Source organism: Colletotrichum graminicola (assembly GCF_000149035.1).
Source record: "Colletotrichum graminicola M1.001 genomic scaffold supercont1.91, whole genome shotgun sequence".
NCBI lineage: Eukaryota > Fungi > Ascomycota > Sordariomycetes > Glomerellales > Glomerellaceae > Colletotrichum > Colletotrichum graminicola.
Window position 1 is genome coordinate 50,550 of NW_007361095.1, and position 15,973 is coordinate 66,522.

At 48.9% G+C, this 15,973-nt stretch overlaps 8 protein-coding genes and 1 non-coding gene across 9 annotated transcripts; 3 read left to right on the top strand and 6 right to left on the bottom strand.

Moving 5' to 3' along the window:
- Positions 1-2,225: 2,225 nt before the first annotated feature.
- Positions 2,226-3,235, top strand: GLRG_11527 (uncharacterized protein; the record flags this gene model as incomplete). Its single annotated transcript, XM_008102211.1, has 3 exons — positions 2,226-2,400; positions 2,455-2,668; positions 2,725-3,235. The coding sequence occupies 3 exons, from the start codon at positions 2,226-2,228 to the stop codon at positions 3,233-3,235; spliced, it is 900 nt and encodes a 299-aa protein (XP_008100402.1).
- Positions 3,236-4,844: 1,609 nt separating this feature from the next.
- GLRG_11528 (oxidoreductase) lies at positions 4,845-6,149 on the top strand (the record flags this gene model as incomplete). The annotated part of the gene is made up of 1 exon (XM_008102212.1): positions 4,845-6,149. One exon carries the CDS (start codon positions 4,845-4,847, stop codon positions 6,147-6,149), a length of 1,305 nt encoding a protein of 434 aa, XP_008100403.1.
- Positions 6,150-6,543: 394 nt separating this feature from the next.
- On the bottom strand, positions 6,544-7,512 carry GLRG_11529 (GNAT family acetyltransferase). The gene is made up of 2 exons (XM_008102213.1): positions 7,343-7,512; positions 6,544-7,279 (listed from the first exon to the last, which is right to left on the bottom strand). The coding sequence occupies exons 1-2, from the start codon at positions 7,386-7,388 to the stop codon at positions 6,627-6,629; spliced, it is 699 nt and encodes a 232-aa protein (XP_008100404.1). The 5' UTR covers positions 7,389-7,512; the 3' UTR covers positions 6,544-6,626.
- A 356-nt stretch (positions 7,513-7,868) lies between these two features.
- On the bottom strand, positions 7,869-7,940 carry GLRG_13288. Its single transcript has one exon. It is a non-coding gene; the product is annotated as a tRNA-Trp (tRNA).
- A 703-nt stretch (positions 7,941-8,643) lies between these two features.
- On the bottom strand, positions 8,644-9,258 carry GLRG_11530 (uncharacterized protein; the record flags this gene model as incomplete). Its single annotated transcript, XM_008102214.1, has 1 exon — positions 8,644-9,258. The coding sequence occupies one exon, from the start codon at positions 9,256-9,258 to the stop codon at positions 8,644-8,646; it is 615 nt and encodes a 204-aa protein (XP_008100405.1).
- A 290-nt stretch (positions 9,259-9,548) lies between these two features.
- Positions 9,549-10,602, bottom strand: GLRG_11531 (uncharacterized protein; the record flags this gene model as incomplete). Its single annotated transcript, XM_008102215.1, has 4 exons — positions 9,549-9,647; positions 9,701-10,177; positions 10,249-10,461; positions 10,534-10,602. 4 exons carry the CDS (start codon positions 10,600-10,602, stop codon positions 9,549-9,551), a joined length of 858 nt encoding a protein of 285 aa, XP_008100406.1.
- A 451-nt stretch (positions 10,603-11,053) lies between these two features.
- On the bottom strand, positions 11,054-12,178 carry GLRG_11532 (uncharacterized protein; the record flags this gene model as incomplete). The annotated part of the gene is made up of 1 exon (XM_008102216.1): positions 11,054-12,178. One exon carries the CDS (start codon positions 12,176-12,178, stop codon positions 11,054-11,056), a length of 1,125 nt encoding a protein of 374 aa, XP_008100407.1.
- Positions 12,179-12,845: 667 nt separating this feature from the next.
- GLRG_11533 (glucosidase II beta subunit-like protein) lies at positions 12,846-14,767 on the top strand (the record flags this gene model as incomplete). The annotated part of the gene is made up of 3 exons (XM_008102217.1): positions 12,846-12,942; positions 13,123-14,067; positions 14,118-14,767. 3 exons carry the CDS (start codon positions 12,846-12,848, stop codon positions 14,765-14,767), a joined length of 1,692 nt encoding a protein of 563 aa, XP_008100408.1.
- A 266-nt stretch (positions 14,768-15,033) lies between these two features.
- On the bottom strand, positions 15,034-15,879 carry GLRG_11534 (uncharacterized protein; the record flags this gene model as incomplete). The annotated part of the gene is made up of 1 exon (XM_008102218.1): positions 15,034-15,879. One exon carries the CDS (start codon positions 15,877-15,879, stop codon positions 15,034-15,036), a length of 846 nt encoding a protein of 281 aa, XP_008100409.1.
- Between the last annotated feature and the right edge of the window lie 94 nt (positions 15,880-15,973).

A 15,973-nucleotide genomic window follows, 5' to 3' on the forward strand; every position in this document is an offset into this window, starting at 1 on the left:
AATAGTAGGATTATTATAGTTATATTTACTATAAACACTTTTATTACACTTTACTAAAAAAAGTAAGAAGTAAAATAATAATTAATTAATATAAAGTTACTTATAGCCTACTAAGATTTTATTTAGTAATAGGTATAAGGAGTATATATTACCTCTATTTACTAGCCTAAAGCGTACTATAATCTTTTTATTATAGCCTAATATAAAAAGCTAGATAATAAGGTAATTAAAAACCTTAACTATTAACTATAATAGTAAATAAGCTTACTTAACTATAGTTTATAATTTATCCCCTTAAATCTTATATTAGCTAAGCTATTTATATTTATAAATAAATTATTTACTAATAATTATAATATAACTTTATAGTTAGGATTTATTATCCTCTTTATAAATAAGGAAGTTAATAATAACTAAGCTAAATTTCTTTTTTATAGTAATATCTTTTATTTCTTATCTATAAAGTCTAAATAAGTTACCTAAAGCGTCTTTATATCTAAAGTATATAAGATAGTTATAGGCGTTAATATAGCTTACGCCCTCTTTATAACTATTATAATAATTATAAAAAAGCTTAATATCCTATTAATCCTAACTATTATATATATAGACTTATATTTACTTTATAAATACCTAGTTAAGCTAAGAACTATAAGGGAGAAGCGTCTTATAATTAATATTATATTACTAAGATAGTCTTATAAGTAATATAAGCTTTATAAAGTCTAATAAATTACTAGATCTAATAATCTAGCTAATAGATTTATAAAAGTATCCTTAAATTAAGCACTTAAGAGCCTAGTTATAAATAATAAAGCTAAAATATATATAAAAAGTTAGGTTATATAAGTATAATAAATTATAATAAGTATATAGTAAAAAATAAATTATAAGTTATATAACTAACTAAACTATAATAGTAGTAGTTAAATCTAACTAATATAAAAATACGCCTCTAATAGCTATAGCTAAAAAGAAATACCTCTAAATAAGTTAGTATAAGCTTATACTATTTATAAGGAAAAATAAAGAATATAAGAATATATAGCACGTAACTATAAGAAGTATAATACTTTTAGAGTTTTAATTTTTATTACGTTTTTAAGGCTTTTAAGGGTAATCTAGATAACTAGGGCACTAGTAACTTTTACTATAAAAGAAAAGTTACTAGTATTAGTATATAGTAGGTATACTTTAGGGGAGGTAGTTATATAATATTTATATAATACACTACCTCTTTTAGTAGTATCTACTTTACTACTAGTATACTACTTAAAAGTCTAGATTTACTTTATAACTAACTAATATAAAAAAAAAACTATATTCTATATTATAATTTGTTACGTGATCTACAGGATATCCCTCTTACGTGATTTAACTAACAGTGATAATATCTCACGTTAGCGGCGGCGATGGTGTGGGTTCGAGAGGCAGCAAAGACGAATATGCCGGCAAGATCCGACGCTGAGCGTTATTAGGCCTCGCCTCTGACGACTCTATGGCATCCGGAATGTGTTTCATCCGTTCAAGCATACTAATGTCCTCCGAGCCATTCCGCCGATCAATTCAAATGACTTGATCATGCCGGAAACAATGGCATCCGAGTGATAGCCCAATTAAGAGGGTTAAATTTATAACCAGTAACTCCTTTTAGTTCGAACATTGCCTTCGCTCGTCTGCTAGATAATGAGGAATCCGAGAGGCATGGTAAACGGGCGTAAATGATGGTTTGGTGCTTTCAAGACGCTCCCAGCCCGCGGGGTTCGGATATCTGGCTTAGACTATCCGGTCAACCCAGTCCAGGACTTCAACGGCTTCTGCCGTCGAATGAGACGAATAGTATTTCCAAAAGAATATAGACCATTGCCCTGATTCGCATGATGCTCCTCCGGATCGGAGGAGACCCGGCGCTAGTGCCTGGCAGTCCACTAGCTCCAAGCTCGTAGGCATGAGACTAGTGCCAAGGCTTGACGAGACCATCTTTCCTATTTGGTATCAGTTGGCAAACATTCTACATCTTTGGTTGATAGGAAAACCAATGTATGACACATCACAGATGGATTAGGTTGTGCAAGTAGTACGCTTGCGACATTTAATGCTGTTTCTCACAGCATTTATAGACTGGACACCTCTTAGGTCTGACAAGAGAGACCCAGCAACTTCCCTTTCTTCATGATACCACATCATAGCACAACAACTTCTTCAAAGTTCAACTGTCTTTTAAAATGCATTCCAAGAACATCCTTACCATTATGGCTGCAGCCGGTGTCGCAGTCGCCCAGCGCCCGACTGATACACCAATTTGCGACTACTACACGACAGCACTGTTGAAGAACAACACGGCCGAGAACCAATACACCCTGCTGACACTCCTCGTCAACACTGCTGTTATTGGGAATTGTAAGCTGTACCCTAGATTTCAGCTGGAAGATATTTTGACTCTAATTCGTTTAGACACTACGCCAAACGTGGGAGTTAAGGTACCCGGAATTCTAGCAACAGGTACATACAATGGTGCAGAAGTCAATCTCCTCCCTTACTTCAATGGAGAACTTGCCTCCTCAAACAGAGGTGGCGGTTCCGGTGTTTCCATCAACTTCTTGGATGGTGGTGGTGCGGCGCCTCTGATGAAGAACATGCCTGCCAACAACGACCAGTCTAAGCAATAGTGAGTAGCCCAGACCCGAGACATTAACCCGCTTGAAACCAACTAATGTCATCCAGTTTCCTTCTGACCCATCTCTACCAATTTTTCGGCGCTCTTCTCGGTTGCTCCAAGTATGGCATGGCTGGTTTCCCCCGATACAGCGGATTCGCCTCCATGTATGAAGTGCACAAGTTCATGGACCTCGACGAGAATGAGCTCGGATATTTCATCCAGCAGGTTGCTCTTGCAGGAGCATCGTTTGGTGTCACCCAGGATGACCTCAAGGCTGTTGGTACGGCTTTGAACCAGCTCTTTGGGCTCCGTTGTAGTCCTGCCGCTACGGCAATTTCTGAGCAGGGCCCTCAGTTGCAGGCGATATGCATTACTGACAGCTGCCCTCTCTCACCCAACGCCGTTTGTGCCAGCTACCAAGCAGCTGTTGCGCCGAAAAATGCTACTGATAACTCTACTGCCACTAGCTCAACACCGGCGACAACAGTATCCCCAAGCACAGTACCAACGGCCGGCGCAGTTGTGCAGAGCGCAAGCTTGGCCATCCTTGTTGGTGTTCTTGCTTGTCTTGTCTAAATAAGAAGCGATAAAACAAGAAACGAATTGGTGGCTTGATACAATCACTAGAATTTGGTGGAGTTTTGTATCATATTAAATAATGTTGTTTATTCATATGGTAGCTCCTCGCCTCATTTTAGGTATAATCACGCTCGTGTCACAGAAGCCTGCGTGAATACGATCCATTGTACAATGTCCATGTCGGACTGGCCAAATGGACGACTTCACGATACTTGCCCATCCTCTGCTATCTTTACAAGTCCTTCCTATAGACGAGCAGATATTCTCAAGCCATTATAACTTCTCGAGAGTGATTTTGACAGTGTCGACTGGGGACTTTAGCTGGGAGGGATGAACGCCGTCGACCATGATACTATGGCCCTATTGCCTGTCGTTGGATCTCCTAATACGATGATCACGAAGGTAGAACCAGATGCTAATGGCCAGCAGCCCCGCAGCCCCAGTATCATGTACACACGAGCATAGTGGTGAGCGTTCAACAGAACATAAGCCATGTACAAGGCAAAAGCCTTCCACTCCGTCACTATTTGATTAGACTCCAAGCCCTGCTCCGTGATATGGTTGCGGAACTCGACGTCGTCCTTCTTGCACTCGGCAGTATATGGAGTGACGAAGTTGGTCGTTCCACGCTGATCCGTAAGGTGAGAGACATTGAGAGACCCTGAATGGCATCCGGATCTTCCAACAAAACGAGGTGAGGTGAAGGAAATTACAGCTTATTAGCGACCGCAATCAGCGAGGCCCTAGTTTTATATTTCATATTAATGTTCCTTTAGTGCCTAATATTTGCTTAACATATTGCTTGTCATCCTATATCGGTTGTCTATTAGTCTGGCCAAAGTCTCTTCAAACGTAATTAGGCACAGAAAAACAGCATAGAAAGCTTTTTGATAATCATGAAAGGGAACATTGGATCGAGTTGATATATCACTTGATGAACAATTGGAGGTGGAAAACGATATAGAAACATCGATATCGAGCATCGTATCAACTGAGCCTCACCGCTAAAGCCATGTCCTATGTGCATACAATGACATCGTTTTTATGTGAGAGTCTCCCGGACGCACAAGGCTCAACGCTCAATCGTACGTCCAATGGCGGCCTACTTGGCTTCGTCCAGAGCATTCACGAAACACCGATTGGTCACTCAGTCATCCCGAATGTAACGTCCAACTCCGAGGGCTGATGTCGAACAAATCCAAGTTGCTTCGGCAATTACTTTACGCCGTTAAAGCAAGTCGTCATCTAGCTCGAATTAGTGCGAATAGGCCCTATGCTGACCGGCGCGCTGACACTCGGGAGTCGGCAATCATTAGGCCCGAGTCTTGACGTCACGGGTCGTTTAGTCGCAATAATTAGACCTCGGATTGGAATCGGACGTCGGACTAGACAAATTGCCGAGCCTATACGCCGACAAAATGTCCGTCGATGCCAATACATGCTACACGCAACATTGATTTCTCATTGGTATAATATATCATCACAATCCAGCTGGTCTATTGAATGTATGAGAATAATCGGGCCTTGTGCATAGCGAGTAACATTTGCGATAATCTAGAGCTTTTCAGCGAAATCTTCTACTTTTGTCAAAAACATTTTGGATCATATGTCGTCTCTCAAAGTCCTCATCTCGGGCGCGGGCATCGGCGGACAAGCCCTGGCGTTCTGGCTGGCGAAACTCGGCCATGATGTGACCATCGTCGAGCGATCTACTAGTCTTCGCATTCAGGGTCAGCAAATCGACCTTCGCGGCCAGGGCATCGAAGTGGTCCGCCGTATGGGCTTGGAGCAATCCATACGAGCCAGGGTGGTCAACGAGGCCGGCCTCACATTTGTCAACCTTAAAGGCAAGCCGCGGGCTACCTTCGAGGCAAACAAGACCGGCGTCGGCAAGCAGGCGTTTACGTCCGAGTTCGAGATTATGCGTGGCGACCTGGTCCGAATTCTCTTCGAAAAAGCCGAAGATCTTGGGGTCAAGTATGTCTTTGGCGCTTCCATCGAGTCATTTGAACAGGACCCAGACTCGGTCACAGCGCATCTGTCCAACGGCACTACAGCCACATATGATCTTCTCGTTGGAGCGGATGGACAAGGATCCAGAACCAGGCAACTCATGCTTGGCCCTGGAGCCAAGGACCCATTCTATCAGCTTGGCTTGCACATGGCATTCTACACCATCCCGAAGTGGAAGACGGATACCAACTACGCTACTGTCTGTGTTTCCACCAGGAAGCGAGTTATGATGATAAGAAACGACAACCCAGACACGACGCAAGCCTACCTTAGCATCAGTCCAACTGACGACAAAACCGAGAAGCTACTTGTAGACACTGAAACAAGCCGCGACGTCAAACGGCAGAAGCAGGTGTGGTCGGAGCTTTTTAGAGACGCCGGATGGCAGGCAGATCGCTTCGTCGACGCTTTGCAAGAAGCCGGCGTATCTGATGATTTCTATTCCGTGAATATCGGGCAGATTCGAATGAACAAGTACTACAAGAACCGCGTGGTGCTCATCGGCGATGCGGGGTACGCACCAAGCGTTTTGACCGGCAGCGGAACAACCTGTGCATTCATCGGAGCCTACGTTCTGGCAGGAGAGATCTCGGAGCACTGCTCTTCGTCTTCTGGTAGAGTGTCTGATGGGGTGCCAGCCGCCCTTGAATCATATGACCAAAAAGTCTTGAGCTTGATGAACACGGTTCAGGATATCGGGATCAAGCCGTCTTGGATCTTTCCTAACTCACGATGGGCAGTTTCTATCTTCAATAGTATGCTGTGGTTGATGACGACGTTGAAGATTGACAAGATCTTTGAGAGGTTTCAGTCGGATGATGTTGCGGAATGGAAGCTTCCACAATATTCTGGCCTTCCTTACGAGGACACTGAACAAACCAAGAAGGGAGGCAACTGAGTTTCAAGGATAGAGAAAAAGGCAGGTGCGTTCATCTAAGTACACAGTCTAGGGACCACGATTTCGTGCCTTTTTCGATATTGTTTCTTTGCTTAATAGAAAGTCTATTTCTATTCTGTATTTGCTGAAATACCAAGTGACTGTTTGTTTCAGCCACCTGGCCTTGAAGTTATTGAACAAATATAGAGGGAAAGTTGAGGTGACGAACTGCGTGATAATACTCTATTTGCTTTGATAGTTAAAAAGCCCAGAGTGTACTACAATGTGTATTCCTTGACGCATGGAAACAAGATTGCTTCTGGACGCGACAAAAGAAATCAATTGCACCCTCAGAATATAACTGGTCATCTACTTGTCAGAGCATCCGAGCATTGAGAGCAACTCTGCCCGGATATGGCCAAGAGCTTTTACTTGCATTCCATGGTTATCGAAGTTACTGCCAGCCAACCACTTCTGTAAGGCAACTTTTATCAAGGGTCACTCGGTGTCGATGATACTGAACCAGCTCGTATCCCTCGACCTCCCCTTGGTAATTTGATAGTTCCTTATTGTACCTTCATACACATACCCCAGCCGCTCCGCCGTCCTACGAGACGATGTATTCAGACTATTACACTTCCATGACACTCTCCGATACGGCAAAGAACTTCCCTCCTGCACATTGGTCGGCTGCAATACATCCACCAACATCCTATAATGCGCTTCAGTGGCCGCTGCCGTCCGCTGTAGCGCCGGCGCAAACAACGCTCCAATTTCGATCTCACGGTGCATCGCACCAGCCAGCGAATATGCCATGAAGCCAAGAACCTCTATATGTCGGACTGAGCTTTGCATCCCACCAGTTCCTTTCGTCGGGGTCAAGCATGCCGGATCAGCCAGAGCAGCATACACAATGACGTCTGGCTCTGCAACTGCATGTGCGACTTGTTTAAGCATATTCTCTTCCGAACAGACCTCGTCGAACGAGAAGTAGTCCATCAGCCATGGGTTTTCGAGTAGCTGGAGGTTGCGCCAGAAACTGGTCCAGTGAGTCGATACTGACCAGAGTTCGAGCGTAACGAGGGAGCCGTGCAGAATGGCGGAGCCTTCCGGTCCAGCAGCGGGAAGAGTACTGACAACGGGGCCAAGCTCTACACGGAGAACCGGCGGGTTAGTATCATCTGCGAAGAGTGGAAGGAAAAGTCTGCTCTCACTCTTGTCAGGAAGGGTTTCGCCGGGGAGTCGATCCTTGGGGGACATGTTGAGTAGGCTAGCGTAGAAAATGATTGACCTGGATGGACTGCTCTGAGAGGGATAAGGCAGGAAAATTCCACGCCTTATTATGTTTACGTTCTGTATCTAAGATGATTCCCTACCTGTTTCTGATTGCTGACTGCTTTGATGCAACGTTGTTCCGGGCATCTGGTGCAGAAATCAGAATCCTAACATTCACCCCTGCCTAATGCATGCATACTGATTCGGAGGCTGACAAATCCAACAGCCACTCATCGATCTCACATCAGCTAATACAACATAAAGATGCCCTCCCTGTTTGGAGGGAGGAACATTTCGATAGGTAACTCCAGTTGGGTTATGCTCAATCAAGGTAGATATACGAATTACATCGCATTGAACAGAGAACCTTCAGCGCGATTGGTAGCGTAGCTGCTGGTTGCGGTCAGGGTAGGATGGGATATGCAGGAGATCATAAAAGTCGGTAGATCGACACGGCAAGAACACTGACCCCCACCTGATTCGAACAGATACCCTTCCGATCTGGAGTCGGACGCGCTACCGTTGCGCCAGAGGGCCGATGCGTGGATGCTGTGGTGCTGTGCGAGAGTTGAAGGCGTTGCCAGTTGCGCCAGAGGTCCTCGCTGTTAGGGATGGGTGGGAGGAGTCTCACAAACCCGGGTAGGCGGTTATAGTAGTGTTGCTTAATATGTTTGTAATAAAAACCTCCTCTCTCATGACGTGAATCTTGTAAGCATTAAAATACTGTTTATGCATGCAACTTTGGAAAGGCTTGCTAGACCCGAAGTAGGTTTCTGTCACAAGTATGAACATATCTAACTGGGGCCTAGCGAAATTAATAGGTGCATTATGTGTATCTCCATCGTCATCTCTATCATCTCCAACGCTTAGAATGATTTGGGACGCCGTCTTATAACTGACATTGCCGTGTTTGTTTGTGTTGGTATCGTGTCAGCAATCAAGTTTGGAAATGGCGAAAAAGGGCGGGAATGCATTCTCGGATTCAATTTCAGAGCGTCCTCGCTTTCGGGAATCTCTAGACCTAAAAGGTTCACAGATACTTTGTGATAGGAGTCCATGCAGGACTGGTTGTTACGTACGCAATATGCAGCAAAATAGACATTCCTCTTGTACAGATGATTGCATCATCTCCAATCTTATATTATTAGATGCTATTTCACGAAGTGGAGCGCATGGTTAGGCTCACGAATAGATAATAGTCGTTCTATCAACGCTTGAAATGGGTCGCTCGTACGCCATCTCATTCATGATCCAGGTATCCCTTCGCCTTGAAGGCACGCTGGAGAATCTCCCGGATAACGTTTTCTTTCCGAAGATTGTAGTCCATTACCTCCTCCCCGAGCGAGTTGCTCATCTCCGCCGCTTCCATCTTGGTCCTTGCATACAGCTCCCTATCATCATCATTCGCAATCAGCCACTCCTTCATGATAATATGCCTCACTAACTCCGCCGTGCCTTCCTTGAACACGTGCAAGTTGCAATGGTACGGCTCATACATGGCAAAAAAGCGGTGCTCATGCCACTCTGGCTCGCGCAAGATGAATTGAAACCCTACCCGCTCCAGAGCGGGCGCGTATGCGTCTTTGTCCGTGGGATCCGCTACAACCAAGTCGATATCGATGACGGCCTTGGCTGGGAGTCTGGGCACGGAGGTTGAACCGACATGATTTACGGACAAAGCGACCGGACCGAGAGCGCCGTCGATGAGAGATTTTATTTTCTCGAACTGCGCTGGCCACTCGGGGTTCGGGGGCTCGATAGCCAGGGGAAGATTGACCTTGCGCGTGGCGATGCGTTGTACTATTGAGGGGTCATACTCGTAGTTTTTCAAGATGTCTTCCACAGAGCAGGGCATTTTTTACTTAGTTATCGCAATGTGTTAAATTTGACCGTCTGCGAAGTTAGGTCGAAATGCACTCTTCTTTGTGACGAGGCAATGGAACTATTAGATAGGTTTCTCATAGGTCTCGAGTCGTGAATCCGAACTTGCTGCGCCTCCATTGCGGGGTTGTTGTCAACCAGAGTGAGTCTAGTACACCACCGGCGTGAGTCATTCGGCCAAAGCTGTGACTTGCATTGCATGCGCCTAAAGCTGCTGTGTCCCATGAGTATGTATGCGGTCCTTGAAACCTGCCGCACCGAGGCTCAGGGATCTCCGAGGTCGACAAAGCGATATGCCCAGAATGCGCACCAGACAAAGGTGATTCCGCAGAAGAAGAAGCTGACAAGGTAGAACACGGCGGCCTGGAGCAGTCAGCAACCACACTGTTAAGCAAACATAATCGGAAGACGCTCACTTTGCTTGCGCCAACCCATCCCTGCCCATCGTACAGCGGCGCGCAGACGTAGACCGTCAACCCCCCCAGGAAGCAAATCGCCGAGTACGCCATGAGCATCATGGGCGCCTGCCAAGTGAAGACCATGTTCCACCGGATCTCGACGAGCGGCATCTCCTTGGGGAACCACCCCCCCTTGTCCTTGATTTTGATGGCGCGGATCTGCGGGATGGGCGGCAGTTCCTCGAGGGGCGAGTGTAGTGGTTCGACTTTTCTGCTGCGACGGATGTAAAGGATCATGGCGAGCTCCTTGTCGACGTTGCGCGGCGTCGGCGAACGGTGGAGCGTCTGGAAAATAAACTGCTCAGAGGCAGCGAGCAGGATTGAAAAGAGCGAGAAAGAGATGCTGGCGTCCCAGAATGCCGGGCCGAGCCAATGCAGCGAGTCTGGGGGTGGCCATGAGAAGCAGCCGATGACGGCGGCAGAGATCAAGGTGCTCTAACAACGGTCAGTTACCTGGGGATGCTCAATTTGGCATGCAGAGAGCGGCAGAACACCATGAGACCTACAGCAACTTGGACGAGCTGGAACTCGCTTAGTTTGCGATCTCGCCACCGCTTGAGCTGTGCTGAGATTTCCTCATCGTTCTCGCGATCCTCGACGGCTTTCGCGATTGCCAGTATAGGCAGCAAAGTGTTCTGCTGGTAGAAGCGATTGTATGGGAGCGTGAGAATGTCGGTGGCAATGTGAGCGATTTTGCTGCTAATGGTTACGAAAACGATCTAGAGTTATGGCGCGTAAGTCCATAAACTTGGAGGGTGGTGCATAGTATCAGGAGTGAGATTGAACCTTACTGCAATTCTGAGGCCGCGGTCGCCCTTGGGCACTCCCGGAACGTCGGTCACACCCTTTTCCCTGTCCATTTCGCTATAATCTTTGGTATACCATATTGCACTCTACCCTGTTGGCTAGACGAGTTTATGTACATTCTCAGACTTCTTCTGCAGGCAGCTAGCAGGCAGGCCATGTGCGGAATCCGCACAAAGAAGCAGATGACTGGCTGGTTACCCGTGACCGCGGTGCTCCCCCACATCTGACAGGTGATGGTGTCCCTCAAAGGCTCCAACTCACAATGTCTTAGACCGATAGCCTCGCGACCACCACCTAATGCTCAGCTTAGCGTCAACTGACGAATCACTGCCTCGAATCAGTCATGGAGCACGGCGTAATGAGCCCCTTCCTTGCTCATAGGCCGCCGCATGTTTGCAGGCCGGGAAACCTCTCGCAGCCGTGTCATGGGGGGAGGTGAGACCTCCTCAGCTTCCGCGTGTCTGGATACGAGCTCATGCTCATGTACAGGCTGGTTTGGGGCGCTCAGCCCTTCTTCATCTCAGCCTGGAACTTGACTGTCCACTCGGTAAACTCGTCAGTTTCACCAGACCAAGGTGTCTTTAGCAGTTCCGAAAGCGCAACAACCTCGTTGAAGCACAGGGCCATGGCCCGATCGATTTCGTCAGGCGAGAGCTCATAAAATGCGCCAGCAAGCTCGTCAAACATGTGCGGTAGCTTCCTGAGGATGCGCATTGCCTCGTCAAGGCGCTTGGGGACGCCGGAATTGTCAGAAGGGAGCTCGGGAAGAGCTTTCAGCCGCCTCTTGATAATGGCCTGGTAGAGGAGTGTGGTGAGCCTGAGGCGCTTCAGGCAGGACTCGAGGCGGTCGCGGATCTTGTCGGGGTCCTCACGAGGAATCGTGCCCTGACCGGACATCATATCGTCAATCATTTCTTGGGCCGAAGGCATCATGGAGCCCAACGCAGAGTCGTGGTCCAGATCATCGGCATCTTCGTCGTCGTCCTCTTCGTCATCAGGCTCCTCCTCACCCCATTCCTTGAGTTCCTCCATAACATCCTTTAGCGTCGCCCTGAACTCCTCAACCTTCTTGACAAAACAGCCGCCAATTCCGCCGTTGGAGAATTGCGTAACATCATCGCAGGCAGACCAAATGACACCTGTAGCAGCCATGCTGCCCTTGCCAGAAGTGCCTGCGGACCCTGACTTTTGCGCCGAGGAAAGAGTCTTGCCATCCTTGGGGATCTTTTCTACCAAGCCCCTGAGTTCCTTCAACACAGTATAGCACTTCCAGGATAGATCCGTTCGAACAGTCGAGGTGTAGCGCCCTGCGTCGCATGCTTGGGCGGCTGTAGCTATGCCCGGGATCGGCCCGCTGACGAGCTCGCGGAGGACTTTGATAATGGCCGAGGGCGTAAACGGCTCGTTAATGATTAGGACAGAGATCTTGGTGGAGTGGGCCTTGATTAGGGATGCAGAGTCGCGGGCAAGCGGCAAGGGATCAACGGAGGAGGTATCGGCCTGCTGAGGCATGTCTTTGCCACTGTTGATAGCAAATAGCACCGCCTCGAGTTGTTGAATAAGTGCGATGGCCGTGTCTGTCAGCGCATTGAGCGCAGCGGGCGAGCTGTTGGCGGTCGATGAAGCCATGTTGTTTGACGCGCTTTAGATTTTGGTGGATTTGAGAAAGTGTGGGTTGACCCGTCTCCTGGAGACGTTGGCGTGGAAGGTCGGCTTGGAAGGAGGATATTTTGTGTCTAGCCTCCCATCGACTAGAAACAGGCACAAATATTAGTTTCAAGAATCATCGAAAAGTGAGATAGCAGCAAAAACCATTTTGCCCCGCACCTGCGCCTTTGGAGGGGTAAGATACGTACTTTTCTGTCCGTCTCTTCTCTGCTGGCTTCCCGCCTGGTCAGTGCTTTGTGATCCTTCACTTCCGCCTCCCCCAACTTCACTTTTAGTGTAGGTGCACTACACTTTCACAATGACGCGACGCGGATGGAGCTCTACACATTGACACTCAACAGGGGTCCACCACGCACGTGACCGTCACCGTAGCCATCAGCCTCCCAGCTCCAGCTCGCGCCCCCTGTCCGTTGAAACCCACCCCAAGCGTTTTGGGTGAGCTGGAAGTTACAAGTAGCCCCATACCTGGCTGGACATTCCTCTCCCTATACCTCACCTTCCTTACCTTCCAGACTTCCACCTTCGGTCTGGATCTGGACACATTCACTGGCACAGCAACTACCACGACAACTCTGATTTGACTTTCGGGTGTTGAATGAGAGCTACGGTGCCCTGAACCCTGATCAAGATGCGCCAAAGCTACAGCCTGGTGCTTGCTGGCACCTTCCTGTCTGCCGCCGCACCTGTCTCGGCCAGTAGTTTGCCGAGAGGTGTTGGCCCCGAATGTAAGTGTTTACCGCCTACGTATTGGACCCCGGATCAAAGGGCTTGTGCGCTTCAATGCCGCTCGTACTGGGCATGGATTGTCCCTTTTCTCTGTGGCCATAGTGTCCTTGTTACGCCATCAATTGACATCGGCCTTTGTTTGGCGGTCTGTGATCTGTCACTAACACGATCCCTTTCAGTCACCAAGTTCTTCGAGGCCACAGAAACCTTCTCCTGTATCGGTCACCCCGAAATCAAACTCGGCATTAAGCAGGTCAACGACAACACGTGTGACTGTCCAGATGGCTCCGATGAGCCCGGCACTGCAGCTTGCGCCTACCTCGACCCCCTCTCCCCCCCTCAGCCCTTCACCGGCTCCCTGACGGGTACCACCAATACTACGAATGCCCTACCCGGCTTTTGGTGTGCCAACGCCGGCCACATCGGCATGTATGTTCCCTTCATGTTCGTCAACGACGGCCACTGCGACTACGATGTCTGCTGCGACGGAACCGAGGAGTATAGCGGTGTCGGCGGTGTCAAGTGTGAGAACAAGTGCGCCGAGATTGGCAAGGAGTACCGCCGCGTTGAGGCCGCGCGTAAGGATGCCATTGATAAGGCTGCTAAGAAACGCAAGACGATGGCCAAAGAGTCTAGGGAGCTCCGCCGTCGTGTCGAGGCCAAGGTCAATACCCTCAAGGATGAGGTCAAGGGTCTTGAGATTCGCAAGGATGAGCTTGAGCAGAAGTTGCATGAGATTGAGCGTTCTGAGAAGGGCAAGGTCGTCAAGGGCGAGGGTTCTGGTGGGAAGCTCGGCACTCTTCTGAACCTGGCCAAGACCCGTGTCACCGAGCTCCGTGAGACACTCGAGGACGTCGTTGCCCACCGCAACGAGCTTCAGAACAAAGTCAAGGAGCTTGAGGGCATTCTTAGCCGCTTCAAAGAGGAGTACAACCCGAACTTCAACGATGAGGGCGTTAAGCGCGCCGTGAAGAGCTGGGAGGACTACGCCGCCAACCTTGCTAACGAGGCCCTCCCCGATGGCCTGGAGGCTGACATCAAGGAGGTCCTTGTCGAGGATTCTGAGACCTCGGGCATCAACTGGAAAGACTTCGAAGAGGATGACGCCTCCGACACTGATATTAGTATGTGAGCCCCTAAACTATCATTAAGTGCATGATTTAACGAATCCCAGTCTACAACTTTGAGGCCTACCTCCCCGACGCTGTCCGCGAGTTTATCCATGGAAAGCTCCTCTCCCTCCGCGTCTGGATGATCGAGAATGGTCTGGTGGCCGACAACAACAAACCCAATACCGAATCTCGTCTGGTCAAGGCTGCTCGCGAAGCCTTCAACTCCGCCAACGGCGATCTTCTGGAGAAGAAGCGTCAGCTGGACAGTGAACAGAAGGACCTCGAGAAGGATTACGGCACCGATGACATTTTCCGTGTTCTCAAGGATAAGTGCGTCAGCACCGAGGTTGGCGAATACGAGTACGAGCTCTGCTGGATGGATAAGACCAACCAAAAGTCCAAGAAGGGCGGCGGCCATACCAACATGGGCAACTTTGTCCGCATAGACAAGGAGATGGCCGACGACGAGGAGCGCGTCGACGGCAAGAGCCTCGGCAAGGGCCTCCGTATGGTCCTCCGCTACGAGAACGGCCAGGGCTGCTGGAATGGCCCGCAGAGACGTACTGACGTCTGGCTCGCCTGCAGCGAGACGGAAGAGCTCTGGAAGGTCTCAGAATCGGAAAAGTGCGTTTACAAGATGGAGGTGGGCACGCCCGCCGTTTGCGATGAGCTGTTGGAGCCTCCTGAGCCCAAGGGCAAGGATGAGCTGTAAAGGAACGGAACGAGGACACGCATGGGATGCGTACAAAGATTTAGCATTTGGGTCTGCTTAGCTTGGCGTAAGGGTCGTCTGACTTGGACCGAGTAAAACTAGTTAGAAGGGCTGCATTAGAAATCGCGAAAACGCTTTGTTGCGCACTGATTGACATGTCGTTATTCCCAGAATAGGTATTTGAGAACGATGGTGCTGTCCGGGGGTGTTGGGGTATCGCCTGGAATAATTGCTTTTCCTCACATTTGTCTACAAGCGCCGGGGTACTACCCTCTCGAGGAGGCCATCTTTCTCCGCTTACTGAGTTCTTCCTGCTCAGCCATCACCTTGGCGGTTAATGATGCCGCCATGGGATTGTTGATTCCGCCGATCCTCCCGGAAGCCCCTTTTTTGACAGAGTCTGCAGCGATCGAACCGTCTACTGCCCTCTTTTTGTCTGCTTTGCTGCCCTCCTGGGCGTCATCCTCCGCCTTCCGCTTCTTCTTTTTGTCCTTCTTGTCTTTCTTCAAGCTATGAGCGAGTCCCGCGGCTTTCAAGTCGTCCGTCCTTTTCACCAGTTTTCTAAGCTCAGATTCCTCCACTGGTAAGATGGGCACCACGTTCTCGCCTTTAAACTCTTCGCTGCATTCGGGACATCTCGACTCTTGGATCTCCTTGATAGCAAGCTCGGCGAACACATGGCCGCAGGGAACGAGGTAAACGGCCTTGACCGAGGGGCCCAGCTCCTTCAAAGAGATAGGACAAGCCCAAACATCCTTTTTCGTCCCAGGCGGGGTATGTCGGTGAAACCGCAGCTTCACGATGTCGCGCAATGATTTGATGCCGGTGGAAGCGAATGTGAGCTCTTGGGAATCAGGGTTGGACGGCGGCGACTCGGTGTTGTCATCAGAGGGCATAAGGCCCTGGAGGATGGACTCGTAATTGTAGAGGCGGCCACGCCAATCTGAGACGACATTGTCTTTGTCGAGGGGCTGTCCTATGCGGGGGTCATTGTTCCAGGCATGTCCAAGGGACTCTAGGGCATTCGCTTTCAGTTCGCTGACAGTGAGGGCGCGGGCAGCTTCTTTGACGAGCTCGCGGCGTTTGGGAATGGAGCCGCCGTCGTTACCCATGGCGACTGGCGGACAAACGAAGAGGGAAATGTGATGCTGAGATGCGGAGCAAAGGTCGAAGCTGGATGAGTCTGTGGTCTAATATCAATAGAGT